This window comes from Passer domesticus, chromosome 6 (assembly GCF_036417665.1).
Source record: "Passer domesticus isolate bPasDom1 chromosome 6, bPasDom1.hap1, whole genome shotgun sequence".
Lineage (NCBI taxonomy): Eukaryota > Metazoa > Chordata > Aves > Passeriformes > Passeridae > Passer > Passer domesticus.
The window spans coordinates 26,922,437-26,937,165 of record NC_087479.1 but is presented as its reverse complement, the minus strand read 5'-3'; the positions used below and the strand labels follow the sequence as shown (position 1 = coordinate 26,937,165).

Here is a 14,729-nt window from a genome sequence, read left to right as displayed (position 1 = left end):
AATATTTCTCGTTGATTGCATACTGGTTTTAATTCACTCTGTGTGTATCATTCTCATTTCAGGGTTAGTCAACAATATAAGACCAACTATATGACTGCTGATAACTTATCGATTTGTTTCTGGCCTACTTTGATGAGACCTGATTTTGAAAACAGAGAGTTTCTTTCTACCACCAAAATCCACCAATCAGTTATAGAGACCTTCATTCAACAATGTCAGTTTTTCTTTTACAACGGGGAGATTGTAGAAGCACCCAACCCAGTGGCTTGTCAGCCACCACCTTCCAACCCAGTGCAGATGGTGGAACCCATGGTACCCCTGCAGCTGCCGCCCCCGCTGCAGCCCCAGCTGATCCAGTCGCAGTTACCAGCAGACCCTCTGGGCATTATGTAGACAGATGATGATTGCAGGCAGCCTGGCGCTGGACAGTAGAGACAAGCTATAGACATGCATGTTTCAGGATACAGTAATGTACTTCATATTTATGAAAAATAATTCCCATCCAGCTGATTGGACATCTTTTTGTTATATCCCGTACTGTGTTCCTCATTTGTACACGCTGCAGATAAAAACTATGTGATAAGCATGACTGGAGAGGTTTAATTTTTAAAAGCAAAAATAGCTATAAAGTACAAAGCTGCTGCTGCATGATACCTTATTGCAATCACTATATCATTCCTGTGACGGTTTGTCACAATATATTGTGAATAAAAATTTTTCTATAGAAATTAAATGATTAAAAAATTACATTTATGAAACATTCAGTGCTTACAGCCTGCTTTATGGCTGGTTTTTGTTATTTAACATGCTATTTTTGGCAATTTTCTTCACATTCAAGCATTCTGTGTAAACAACTAAAGCCCAGCTATAGTTTATTTTGTAATCTCCTGGCTACTTATGTGACTTTATGCTTAGGGTGGTTTATGGAAGAATGCAAAATGCACTGTTGAGAATTTTACAGTCCCTCACCATCCATCTTTACATATAAGTAAACCTGTGGACATTTTAAGGGTGGGTGAACTTGCTTATTATTTCTTACAGCACAATACCAAGGACATGCTTGTTGTAAAAGTGAGTTTCAAATATTGTACAAAAATTTTGATGTTGCCTACTTATTTCTTTATGTTCCAGTACCGAACTAAACATTTTGTAAAACTGTTAATTCTGTAAACAGCTGCATGTTTAAAAGATCATTGATGGTCTTGTAAACTTAATCTAATATATTTTAGATATTTTAATTTTTCCCACTTGGGAATACATGTAGTGTTTAGAAAATAGTTCATGACATTTTCATATAAGGTTATATAACTTTTCATACATAAACATGACTTTTGTTGTAGTAAAATTCTCTAAACCAAACAATGTTTTAATCTAGGACTTCAATTAATCTATTCTTTAAATCTATTTTTATGTGACCCTCTAAAGATATACAAAAATGCATTGCTAATACATGGCAATAAATACTTTGGGTACTGACAATTAACCTCTTTGGAGTGTGTATATATAAAATCACATAAAATTGTATTCATATTTTTTTCCTGTGGTATGTTGTACTAAAATTTCAAATGACTCTCTTTTTTTTCACTGTATTTTTAAATTATCTTTTTTTTTCATTTATTTTACTTTTATATTGGTACAAATTTTGCTGTAAAAGAATGCTGCTTAATTTAAACAAATCTTTTGGTTAAATATTTTGATAGTGGTAAAAAAATTAGAAGGTTACAAATTGTAGCAAAGGGGAGACCATAGATAAAACACTACCTGTAAGACTTTTCATAGCAGCTTTTTTCTTTCATGCTCAAAATGTACCTTTTTAGGTCTGCAAAGAAGAAAGTTTTGGCTCATTCAGCTGCTAGAATGTTTTGTGTAGTTTAAAAAAAAAAGCTTTATGATGGTCACTGTTGTAATCTTCACTTATAACAAGATTTAAGATCGTCTTGTATGTATTATAGTAAATAGATAATTTTGAGAATTAAGGCTTTTATTAAGAGATTGATTTGCTCCATTTTCCCAAAATAAAAATTGCCTTTCCCACTTATGTCCTAGGTATTGTACTTCTAATGACTTGGATTATCATTCTAGATTACTAAAATACCATAAACCTGGCTGCTGTTTGAAGTACATGTATATTATAAATTATCTTGATATTGTGTTATATTCTTGCAAGTAATTATCTTTTTTAAGAAAACAAACAAAAAAGAAAAGTCAACCCTATTCCTATTGCAAAGCACACAGGAACTAATAGTACAATAAAGTCTGTCCTGTAAATTGTAGTATTCATAACTTCTTCTACTTTACCTGTTGTCTGTATAGCTTTTATTTATAGTTTTCAGTCTAATCTTGGCATGTTTAGCAAAGAAAATGAAACTTCAAGAGTTTTATAAACTATTTCTAGGTTGCTAAAGAATTTATTTTTCTACTGTATATGGCATAGACAAAGCATCACCTGTACAGGAAACAAGTCTATTTCTAATAGAAGTAAGCTTAAGAATAAATGCCAGTCATATCCATATTTAAAAATTCCATCTATAAAGTATCTCCAGTCTTTGTAATGTGAATTACATTTTAAACTTTCTATAAATTCCGAGTTTTTTGCCATGATATTTAACTAATCTTTGGATACTAATTTTTAGAATGATTTACATTCCATTTCATTATGAACTTTCATGTTGAACTTTTGATCAGCAGTATTTGCAGTACCATTTCTTTATGTATGATCTTGTGGCTAAATGGCTAAATCACCATTTTTTAAAAGAATCTTAACACTTCCATTCAGCCAAATATGAAAGGGTTATTATATTTACTGGATAAGCATAGAGAAATAAGAGCATGGCATGTGGTGCCTGCTTGTCACATGGAAGAGTCCCTGCATACTGTTTGCATTATGGAACTGCTGTATGCAGGAATGTGGACATGTGTGTATGTGTAATATATACACTTGGAGTTTTTTTATCTGTTTGTGTGTTTATGCAGACATGCATGCACATACACCCACATAGTAAAGTTTTTAAAGTATACTAGGAAATTAAACTGTGGTTATTAAAGATTTTTAATAGAGCTTTCTCTATTATTATTTTTATTAGCGCTATAAAATGAGGAAGCATGTTATTATATCCAAATTCCTCGTACTTTGGCTCATGTAGACCCTTCTAGTTTTAATGAAAATCCAAATAATAATAACTATATTTTTTAATGTGAGCATTTTTACCATAATATCTATCTTGATAAAGATACAAATGTATATTACTTTGATTGAGCCATCTCAGTGACACTTTATGGAGTAGTTTCTTTTTTTGTGTGTGTTATGGTATAGACATACTGCAGTGTATTGTCTTTTGCTGTTTTAGCAATTCTAAAATCCCAGACCTGAGTTACAGAAGTGCCATTTTAAATAATGCTTAACAGGTTTCAAAAATCCTTACCCTTCATGATCTTGTGGAATTTGAACTCATATAGTGTAAATAGATTGCAGATGTCAACTTAAGTGAAAAGAAACTTTGTTGTTATATGTTTTCTCCTTTATTTGAATCCTGGTTGCTAGGAATTTATAGGTATGTTTATTTTTAGTTGCTGGAGTTTAGCTTCTCATATTTATGATAAACACAGAAAAACTATCAATTGGAGATTAAAAAAACAGGCCATAGTTTATGTGCTTCTTTCATTTTTTTCAGTAATTGTGATGCTGTTTGTCAACTGCAAAAATTGCACACATTTAAAAAAAATTTCAAGTAAAAATTTTGTTCTTTGTTTATAATGTAATCTTTTATTGCTACATCAGGAGAATACTGCAGTGAATTAAGTATCAGTGAAGCTTATTCTGTATAAAAGATGCAACGAATAAAATACTAAGATGCTTACTGTGTATAATGTTCAGTTTAGTTGCCTACTAAATTTTTAAAGGCAAAAGCACCGTATCTTTCACAGACACAGAAATGAAATCTAGCACTAAATCTTAGTAAAGTAAGAGTGCAGTGTGTGTTTAAGTTTCTCTTGGGTGGGTGGCTGTTTCTCGTGGGTCTCTTAAATTTATTTTTCCTGTGGAATCTAAACCTGAAGTAAAAACTGGGCTTTTAAGGTCAGCTTTAAGTCATCAGTGTTGTACATTATTAGTCATAATTCTGCTAACGATATGGGATGAACACAGCTTTGATAGCAGTACTGCTTTTAGTTCTCATGTTTGCAATGTCTGTGCTTACTTAGTCTAAAGCATTTAGACTGCTTTATCAAAAAACAGCTCTACTGAATCTGACTGAAATATAATGCACTGTTCAGACTCCAGTTTCTGATGAGTAGCTGTTCCACAGAATCCAAGTGTAACACCAGTGGTCACCTGTGTCAGATTCAGTCCTTCAACTAATTCATGGTTTCCATGGAATCAGAAAGGGATGAAGTTCATCTGTCATCATTAGTGAACTGAACACTTCCTGCCTTTCCTTACCGATGATTTCTTTCCCAAGTGTGTGCCTAGTGCATCTTATGGCTGTTTCCCATATGTTTCTTATCTTAGAGAATACAATGCATGTGTGTTTAGAGCTGACATTTTGTTGCTGAACTAAGTGTCATTGATGCCCAGCGGACAACATAGTGCTTTTATATTTCAGAATAGAGTTTAGTATACTTGATTAGTAACAATTTGACCATTGCTGATTTTTGTTTGGTGTGATTTAGAAATAAGAAAATGAAATTGTTTAACTGAATGCCTGCAGTGCAGCAGCTGTGGGTCTTTTTCAGTTTTTCAGTGTGATAACAAAAGACTGTTGTTGCTTCGACTTAGAAACTCTTTGAGTTTGAGAAAGGGTGGAAGGGAAATGCTGTAGTGATTCTAGCTAACAGCTGCATGTCAGTGCTTGAGGATTAGATGCCATGACTTGCAGAGTAGCTCTGGCTGCATATGTGACTGACCAATTTCTGCAGTGTAGCTGTAGCTTGTATTTTCCCCAAAATTATGGTTCCACAATCTATCTGTTCTTGCAGCTCTTTCTGCTTCACAACTCAAGAAAGTGAAGGGAGGGCAGAGTGGCTGTTCTCATCAGTTCCTGGAGTTCTCAGCTTTGCCACTGGTGAGAATTGTCAGAGGCTTCTAAATTGCTTTTGTAGTGTTTTAGTGTTTTACTAAAGTAGAAGACGTGGAGTAGTAAGTTTTGAATTAACCGACACTGAGTGCAATCAATTAATGAAGCGTGTAGAAAAAAAAACAGGTTCTGCTATCAAAGTGCAGGTGTTACGGTCTCCCCTTGAAGGCTCCACTCTCAGTTCTTGACAGTGTGACCTGAGTTTCTGCAGTAGCAGCCTTTGGTCACATGAATCCAGTGCAAGTTGGGAATGAAGAAGAGATCAAGAAACCTCAAAAAAACAAAAACAACTTGGAGCAGCTGTCTGAAAATACTTAGATGAAATTACTAAACATAGAATGTAGTAAAAAAAATATGGTGAATGAAATGTCTGGTTGATTATTGAAATACGCATGTATATATGTATGCTTTTTAACTTAGAAAAGAAGGGGATGTTGATGCAGGGGTTTTAACAGTAACGGCGGTCAGCCTGCTCCAGGTAAATATTGGTTACAACTCAGATGCAGAGTTTTGAAAAATGAATGTCAACAGTTGTATCTAATTCTGATACTGTATTGGTGAATTATCTAGCTCCAAGATGAGTTTAATTTTATTATCTTATTATCTTGCGGTCACACAAATAAGCCTGATTTTATGTCCTTTATGTTATGAGTTGGAAAGTTTCTTTTCACACATAAGTGCTTTCTTTATTATTTTTGACTTAAACCCAAAACTTAAAATTCATAACGTGATCATACTACTTGTTTCCTATAAAACAGACCAGGCCCCACCTAAGGTTTGTAAAAATCGGACAATACTCTTTTTGTCTCCTTTTGTCTGTACTCTTTATGTGTGCACTGCAGTTTCAGGGATGCACTTGTTCATGTCTGGAGATTTCTGATTGCTAGCAGGTAGATATCAGGGTAGATATCAGGGTGATCCCTTTCCATATCCTAACATGCTTTTTATAAAAGAGTGCTGGAAAGACCAGCAAGGAAACCATTTAAAAATGGTGAAGGATAAACATGAGCTCAGTACATCAATGAGGTGAAGATGCTCATCTCAACTGCACTTCCTTTCTGTGCTAGAAGTTTGCGTATAGGGTGTTTTTAAACCTTCCACTGATAGTGTAAAAGGGAGGAGGTGATGAAAAACTTTCCTATATACCCTTGTCTCTAACCTCTAGCATGAGTGTTAGTCTTACAGAGCTTGGGGCACAAAGTTCTCTGTGTCCAGTGTGGAGTTTTGACCCCACAGAGTCATAGATTAGTATGTGGTCTTCAACTGAACTTGGCACAGCAAAGCAGTGGGGACAGTACGTGCAAGCCTTAAATTGTTCATCAGCAACCCTGCTCCTGAAGCATGCTGCCCTGAGAGTTTTGTCGGTTTTCACTTGAATATAGTTTCCAGTGGTATTACCGTCACGATCTGCAGGTCAGAGTGTTCTTTAGGGGACACAATGATTCTCTGACCTGAAATACTTCTGAGGAAGTAGAAATCAAGCTCTGTTCTCCTTGGGATTGTGCACGATACTATCAAGTATTATTTTGATTTTTCTTCTTTTCAAAGAATGCAGTTTCTAAGAAGAATCAGAGGACTAAACTGTTATTTGTCAGAGGTGTGTTTTTGTAGCATGATAGTGACACCATGAGGTAAATGCCCAGGTCATTCAATGAAGGCATTGAAGATGTGAATCCTGCTGGAATTGTGGAAGACTGTCTCTGGCAGAGTAAGTGAATTGTAGAACAAATTCTCAGATATAGCTATAGTTTCTCTTTGAAGGAAACAATACTTTGTTTTGTTTGTTTTCTTTTCTGTTATTCAGGAGGGGGATAAGCTGGTGTGCATGTAATGTGATCATCAAAACTGAGCTCTGACTTTTGGGAAATGAGCAAAAAAATTGACATCAAACACAGTAAAAGGCAATGCAGATGTCTTCGTCCTGTCGTAGTACACGGAGTATTGGGAGGAAGTGGATGCTTCTGTTTTTCTCCAAGACCATGTGCTTTTCATGAAGGGAAGGATCTCTTAGCTTCCTTTGGATTTTGACTGCTGCCCCATATCCATTATTTTACTTTAAACATTTGCTGTAATAAATGTGATTTTTAGGTACTGATCTGTAAATGGATTTAGTCTGATTTCCTGAAATGCTATCCTTTCCCACCCTACATTTTTCTTTGTTTTCTTTCTCTCCTTATACACTCCTGCTTGTCCCCAAAACAGCAGAGCTGTTCAGCTAGAGTTCTGTCAATATCAAGAAAGGATTCTCCTGCAGGCTGCAGGGCTTTATAATTTGGGAGTACTTGGCTTTAGATCATGGCTCTCTTCCTTTGCACTATAAGAATTTGTTTGTTAGCTTCTGGACTTGCTACAAACCTTGTTTTTTTCTTCTCCCTAAAGTTGGTGGGGATGAGTGTGCCAAAGTGAGTGTCTACAGGCAGCTATTTGTTTTTGTGCATTAGTTTATGGGACACATGCCCAGAGCCCTAGGATGGCAAAATTTCTTCTGAAATGTAAAGAAAAGAGTAGTTTAAAACTTCTGAGTCTTTTTTCTTCTGATGTGCTGCTTAAGGAAACCTACAGTTATTCTTGCAGTGAATAGTAAAATAGTAATAAGAAGTATGTTTCTGAACTCATCTGGATAATAAATATATCTATATTCAGAATTGTGTAGCAAAAAAAAAAAAAAAAAAAGTAAGCAATTGCCTTCTTACAGACATATTGCATGCCCAGCTGAAGTGAAGGACGACTAGAAACTGTGCTAAATACAAGCAAATAGGACATGCAAATAGCTTAGCTCATCAGAAGGAAACCAAGATAGAGTGGGGATTTTAAGAGCTGAGTTTTAAATTGACCGGAAGGAAATGTTTATGGTGGGTGTTCTTTCCGTTCTAGGGTTTTCAGTGGCTTCTGTCTGTGTTTATAACATGAGGACATGTCCTGACACATTCCATTCCCAGCACTGCAGTGCTCTTAAGTAACATCTAGCTGTGTGCTTGATGAGCAGATGCTGAAGGCAGTTTGCATCAGCCTTTTCCCTTTCAATGTAAAACCCAAGAGCTTTAAAAGTTTTCGTGTAGGATAAGGGAGTTTCCCACCTTGAGAAAATTCTCAGGAATAGAGATGGTTGGTCAAAACCACAATCTCAACAGTTTCTGTGGTTTTTTTTCCTTTTAAAAAAAACCAAAAAGTTGAACTGGAAACAACTGGGGTTTGTTTTGGTTTTTTTTGGGTTTTCTTTGGGTTTGTTTTTTTTTTTTTGTTTGTTTGGTTTTTTGTGGTTTTTTTTTTTTTTTTTTTTTTTTTTTTTGAGAGGCGTTGGAATTTACTATTAAAAGAAAGGATTAGAATTAGCTAAGTAACCTTCTTGAAATACCAGTGAAGTATTCAAATTAAAGGCAATCATCTGTAATTAGTTTTTCTAGTGACCTCAAAATTTTCTTACTAGCAAATAGATTCTTTTTTAAGGCTTTAAGTGTGTTTTCTTTGCAGGGATATGAATGCCATTTTTAAACTACAGTTGCAGGTAGTAGTTTCTATGTTAAAGTACCTGCATACAGGAGGACCTGGATTATTCATTATTCTGATGGTGAGTGAAAGAAATTCAGATTTCTTCCTGAGAATATAAAAATGAGACAGCTGACATTCTTTATTGTTAAAGAACAACTAGGGTGACCTTTTTTTGCCTGGATTGGCGGAAGTTTGCTTTCAACTGCATCTGGCAATAGTGCAACTGCAGTATCTGGAGCACCCATATACAAGGGAAAGAGAACCATTCTGTGACTCCAACTTCCAGAGAGAGAAATTTAGGTAGAGCAGATGAAATCATGTCTTTATTTTTCCTTACTGGAAATTTGACCACAAGAATGACTATCATAGTCTGTTACATAGTCTTAGGACATAATCTGGTTGATTATAAATGCCTGATGTATATTCTCTAACCTGTCTCTCAAAAATATTTAGCAGACCTGTGTTTTTGCATTCATTATATTTTCATTTCTGACTGTACCCAGTTCCTTTTTTAAAAAGAGATGATGCCTACACATGCTCAAAATCATACTAACACAATGGCAGTATTAGTTCAGATTAAAAAGTTTAGTGAGTGTTGTCGGAAGACAGTCTTTGGTTAATCTGATAAAGATAGAGCAAGTTGTGTGCTGTTGTTAAAATGCTGGTCTTCATCTTAAAGGGGAAGTAGAAGCTAAGTGGGGATGGCAATGTTGCCTTTCTGCTTTGGTGTAGGTTCAGTTAGAGAGGAGGGAATGAAAGTTTTTGTTTACTTGCGAAGTCCTCGGCAGACGGCTCCGACGTGATCAGTGGAAGTCTCACATGTGCATGTGTGCATGGAGGGTTATGAAAAGGGCTCCCTGACACTGCTGTTTGCTCATTAATCTAGGAACTCTGTGTCCCCAAATGTCTCAGATTCAGCTGTGTATATACAGCACAACATGTTGAGTTTTCCAACTTGTCTTGGAAACTCAAATTTGCTGTAAGTGCATGCATTTTTAGTCTCTGTTTCCTGAACAGCATCCATGCTTTATCAATATTCTTGGTATTTAAGAAGCAGAGAAGAAAATAAAGGTGAATGAATTTCAGAAAAATCTGGGAGTTTCTGCCCTGGAAATTTGCCCGTTCTCCATCTGTGGAAGAGATCCAGCTGCGTTGTTCCTACAGGCTCTCAGGGTAGCTGAGTATTTTGTTTCTAAGCAGGGCACAGTCTCAAAGACTGGCATTTCATATGCAGTTGGGTCCTGAAAACCTTTGGTAGATAGCTGTGTACTGTTCTGTTTAAAAATTGCAGAGGAAAAGTTCTCTCCCTCTGATTTTGAAAATAAAATTTAGAAAACTATCCTCTTGTTTCACATCAGCAATGTGAGCCCTTTTCCTCGAGAGGCTTAAAGGAACACACTTCCATTCCTCAACTGCAAACTTTCCCTTATCCTTCTGATTTTAATTGATGTAGGACATAATGAATTGTGTAAAGGAAAGAAAGAAGTTCACATATATGCATGACATCTTCATGTGCACATACTGAGGAAATAATTGAATTTCCCTTTTAACTCTGAAAAACAGTTATTATAAAGATGCGTGTAAAAATGCATGAGCATGAGTATGGTGGTCTTCTCAAATCTAGGGATCTGATCTCACCCTTTGGTTTATTGGAAGAACTTCAAATGGTATTTTTAGCATGATTACTGCTAAAAATTCTCTGGCCCTCCCTACTTCCCCAAATGAAACCCAAATGAAACAAGTAGCAAAGAGCAGAGTGACCTTGCCTGACTCACATCTCCCACTATTCCACTCTCTGTTGCCTTGCCCATTTATTACAGCCAGCTGTTCTCTCTTGAATTATGCTTAAATCGCAAGTTTCTGGAACAAGGAACTTTTCATGCTGTGGGGTATTTGGCACCTTCTTGGGACCACACCTGTACAGTAAAAAAAAAGTAAGTGTACAATAAAGGGATTATGCTGAGTTTTGTAAATCATATTGGCAAAATTTAATTGGATACAATACCAATAAGATGGTAATAGCTTTGTGTATATTTTTAGAAAGAATGAGGATACAACCGGAGCTGTATTTAGAATTGAAAGGCCTTACAATGATTTTATTTTCACTCACTTTTTTTTTTTTTCCCCCAGCTTACTTTTTTTCTATTTTCCCTTGCTAGGTGGTAGACTTCTATGGCCATTTGGCTGTTTCTGCTAAGAAAATTCTGGAAGTTGTGAAGACTGCACAATTCTTTAAGAAATGTGCGGTTGAGGGCACAGGGGTAGTGTTATATAACATTTAATAATAATATTTTAAAGGTCATAAAATAGGGACCCAAATATGGTAATGGATAAGAACTAAAGGCAAAGTTCTTCAAAGGGGGAAGAATGTAGTTGTTAATAAAGGTGAAGATGCAAAAATAAGCTGCATGGGGGAATGGTTGCACGTGTTAACATAATTCTAGCTCTATGCTATGCAAGTGGATTTTTTGACTATGCATTTGTATTGTTTAATCAATACATCATGCTCATTAATCACTATTAATCAGTATTAATAGGATACACTCACTAGGTTTTTAAATTTACACTGTTATTGAAATGAAACAGTTCTGGACACACCAGAGATTTTATAAAATAAGTGTTGTCATTGAATATACAAATGTAGGTTGTAATCATTCTTATGGTTTGGAAATTCCTACATGTTTTTCTTCAAAACCTGTGAAATAGATTCCACGGTTTTCTCGGTGTCTTTTTTTAGTGATTCAGTAACCTTATGGGAAGAAAGATTCTGCAGGTAGCCAAGCTAAATCTTCTTTATTGCAAGATATACGGAATTCTTGTAGTTCTATTGCAAGTGGACGTGGTGGATATTTATTACTGTCACCTTTATAGTTATCTTTAAATGCTAGATGACATTTATGACCCTTTTTTCTCTCACTGCTTTTCGTGACTCCCTTAACTTTGTCCAAGTAACACAATCCCTTAAGCTTTTTTGTAGTTTTGTTTGAAAATGTACCATTTTTTTGCCCTTCTTTTAAGTGTATTGGTGGTCCAAACTGGGTGCAGTTGTGACCACTCTATGAGTACAAATGACACCTGTTTAATGTCTCCTGTGCCTTGTAAATAACAAGTAAGGCTGATTAACCCTGTAGCTAATGTATTATGTGCCCTGATTTTATTGTGCCCAGTGTGTCATCTTAACATTTATTCTATTCTGCAAGACTGGCTTGTTCCTCTATTGCATAGTTTTGTGTGTTTCTGTCCACTCGAGAGCTCAGCTGGTGTGAACCACTGTGTTACAAGCACCTCCTCACTCAGTAGGCACGTGAGTGGCAGGGAGATGTGGGGTGAGGCATCCTGCCTTTCGAAGAAGTGCAGAGACAGGTGGCTTTCTTATTAATTGCTCCTGAAACACTAGATATTAAATCATGCTACAGCTCCGTGATCTAATTCTGTCATTAAGAAGGATGATAGAGAAAACACAAAAGACACAGGGTGAGAGCAAAGGCAGCCTTTAAAAATGGTTACTGAATTGAGTGATGAGAATAGATGTGCCTCTTAAGGCATGTGTACTTAATGCAAATGTCATTATCATGGCTGCCTTGCATAGAAGTGTGAAATGTTCAGTAAGGATTCAAGAATTAATGTTTGTTCTTTACTGGATGCTTCTAACATTCAGGAGAGAAATATAGTTGGGTGATGTAAGTTAGATGTCTTCACAGCTGAATTACTCAATATATCCAAAATGTTTAAATGCTTCCCATTTATCAGAGTACCTAATCAGTATTTTATAACGTCTGGTTCTAAAATTGAAAAAGTTTCTTGCAGTGTTCTTAGCTTTGTCTGCAAAGGTACATGCGATATTTTACAAGCAATGCAAACGTATTTGGCACTGAATCCTGTAATAAATATCTCATTTAGTACATGCTAATTTAAGACTCAATGTCATGTTTCCATAAGGTTTTTTGACTATTGAGTTTATGGCTCCCTTCATCAATTCCAGGGCTAGATAAAAGCAATAGTCCCCCCATCTCTAAATCCACAAATTTAATTTGTGGAATAAATACCAGGTGTCTGAAGGCATGCGATCTGGCTTTTTAAACACACATCCCTCTCATTCTTCTCACTTTCTTTACATTTATGGGAAAGTATATCCATAGCACTGCAGTGTGATGTCTCATTGTAATAGAGGCCATTAATCAAGTTTTGCTGCTTTTGAAATGTGATATCAATATCACTCCCTTCAGTGTTGACAGTGCATTCCAAAGTTGTGAAGCAGCAGTTTCTTAAATGAGAAGGCAAACAACTTACTGTACACCTGTAAAAGGTAATAACATGAAAGGATTGCTTTAAGAAAAATATCCCATTAGGAAATGTATTTCTATATATTTATAGTCAGCTATGCACATCAGATCTGATAATGAATGTACTGCATATTGCTCTACAATAATTTGTGGTTTGAATGTGAAGGTTTTATTAACAAAAGTGTGGGATAACCATAGGACCAATTGGTTGCAAAGCCACTCAGAACGCACTAGTACACTGTGATGGTTTAAAACCCAGCTGGAAAATTCAGCCCCACTAAAGCTGCTCCCTTTTTCCCTGTGCCCCTTCCACTAATGAAGGAGCAGGAATAACAATTTACTAAAATCACAGAAACCACAGCACTAGCAAGAGCAAAAAGCATCTCAAAGAGAGAGGGTGCTTTACCCACAGAAGGGCTTTCACCACAGGGAGCAAAAGGAAGGCCTCCCAAACACAGTGCAGTCCATGTGGTCTGCAGACAGAAGACCATGCGGTGAGGAGAGCCCAAGGAACCAGGGTCCGACAACCCCCCTGGAAGCGTGACCATCTGCGCTGTGCTGCCTGCTGGTGTCTCCAGACTGCCATGCCCAAATTATGTCACACAACTGGAATATTTTTAATATGTGTCTGGGAACTGAGAGGCTTTTCTGGGTACTGCTCATGTTATGGAAGATCGTGTGTCTTTGACTTTGGAGTGGAAGGAGAAGATCCCCGGTGAACTCAAGTGTATTTTTCATTGTGCTGCTTTGAATAGGCACAAAAATACTGTATATTTAGCAGGACATGGCAATTCTTTTGGCTAGCAAAGGTTTTGCTGTGAATGTGGTTTAGATAAGATCCCATCATCATTTCAGTGGTCAGGGGGATCTGAAGGCTCACTCGCTCAGGTTAGTATTAATTTAGCCACAAGTGGTTATTTTATTCTGAGCAGCAGCCCACTGCTTGGGCCTAGCAGTGAGATTTTATGGTTGGCAGGAGTTGGTGTGCTCCCCGTGAAGGCAGGAAAAGGTGCCAGGTGGCTGGGGATTTCCAGCCATGGACCTGGTGCTGTGAATGGGCCACAAGTAAGCTGCCTTCAGATGAACTTCAGAGCTCAGTGAATGAGTTTCTTTTAACAATGAGGCAGGTGAAAAAACCCATAGAACTAGGCAGGTCAAAAACAAATTCCAAAATGTTTCTGTTCTCCATGACATACTGTAATGCTTTCAGGAACACAATAGGATTTGTGAAATATTTCACTGTACTACAGTATATTTCAAACACCAGAAGCTTCCAGTAATAAAGTGTTAAGTTTTAATTTATTTAAAAATGAATACCTAATTTTTTGATCTATGCAAGTTGCTTCTTTTAAAATTAATTTATCACTTAGAAAAATCAAACCTGCTTGAACCATTCTAAAAAACTTACTTTCCTATTTGATTAAAATATTGTGGCCAGTTTGCAGGTTTCTTCTCTCAATCATATATAATTCACACGACTTGATATTTGTCATTGGAAGCATTCACTGTTTCAGGTCTTCTCAGGCTGAATTAAATGTAGGAGTGATGCTCATATTTTCGGTCTGAATGGCTTCCTCCTTTCTCTCCTAAGAGATTCTGCTCAGCAATGCTGATCAGCAGCTTGGATAGCAAATCAAGCAGAATTCTTGCAGACCTTGTGCACACAGAAGCTGTTGAGCAACATCACACGAATTCCTTCTTTCTCTGCCACTTGGCTGTCACTCTGTTAAGATGATGGTTTATACTGGCTGCAGGCCTCCAGCCCCAAAATGTTTGCCAGGGGACAGGACTTGTTTGAATCAATGGCCCAGCAGAGAGCTGTGCATTAAGACAGCAGACAAGTTCATTACAGCTAAAGGCCAGGAGGCACACAGCCCCGAGTTCT

General features: G+C 36.6%; 1 protein-coding gene across 1 annotated transcript in view; it reads left to right on the top strand.

Moving 5' to 3' along the window:
* The window catches only part of ARHGAP5 (Rho GTPase activating protein 5), a 46,829-nt gene extending 42,962 nt beyond the window's left edge, over positions 1–3,867 (top strand). Inside the window, exon 8 of the mRNA XM_064424003.1 lies at positions 63–3,867. Coding sequence (XP_064280073.1) covers positions 63–393 — 331 coding nt within the window. The 3' untranslated portion in view covers positions 394–3,867. The remainder of the gene's footprint in view (positions 1–62) is intronic.
* Positions 3,868–14,729: the final 10,862 nt, after the last annotated feature.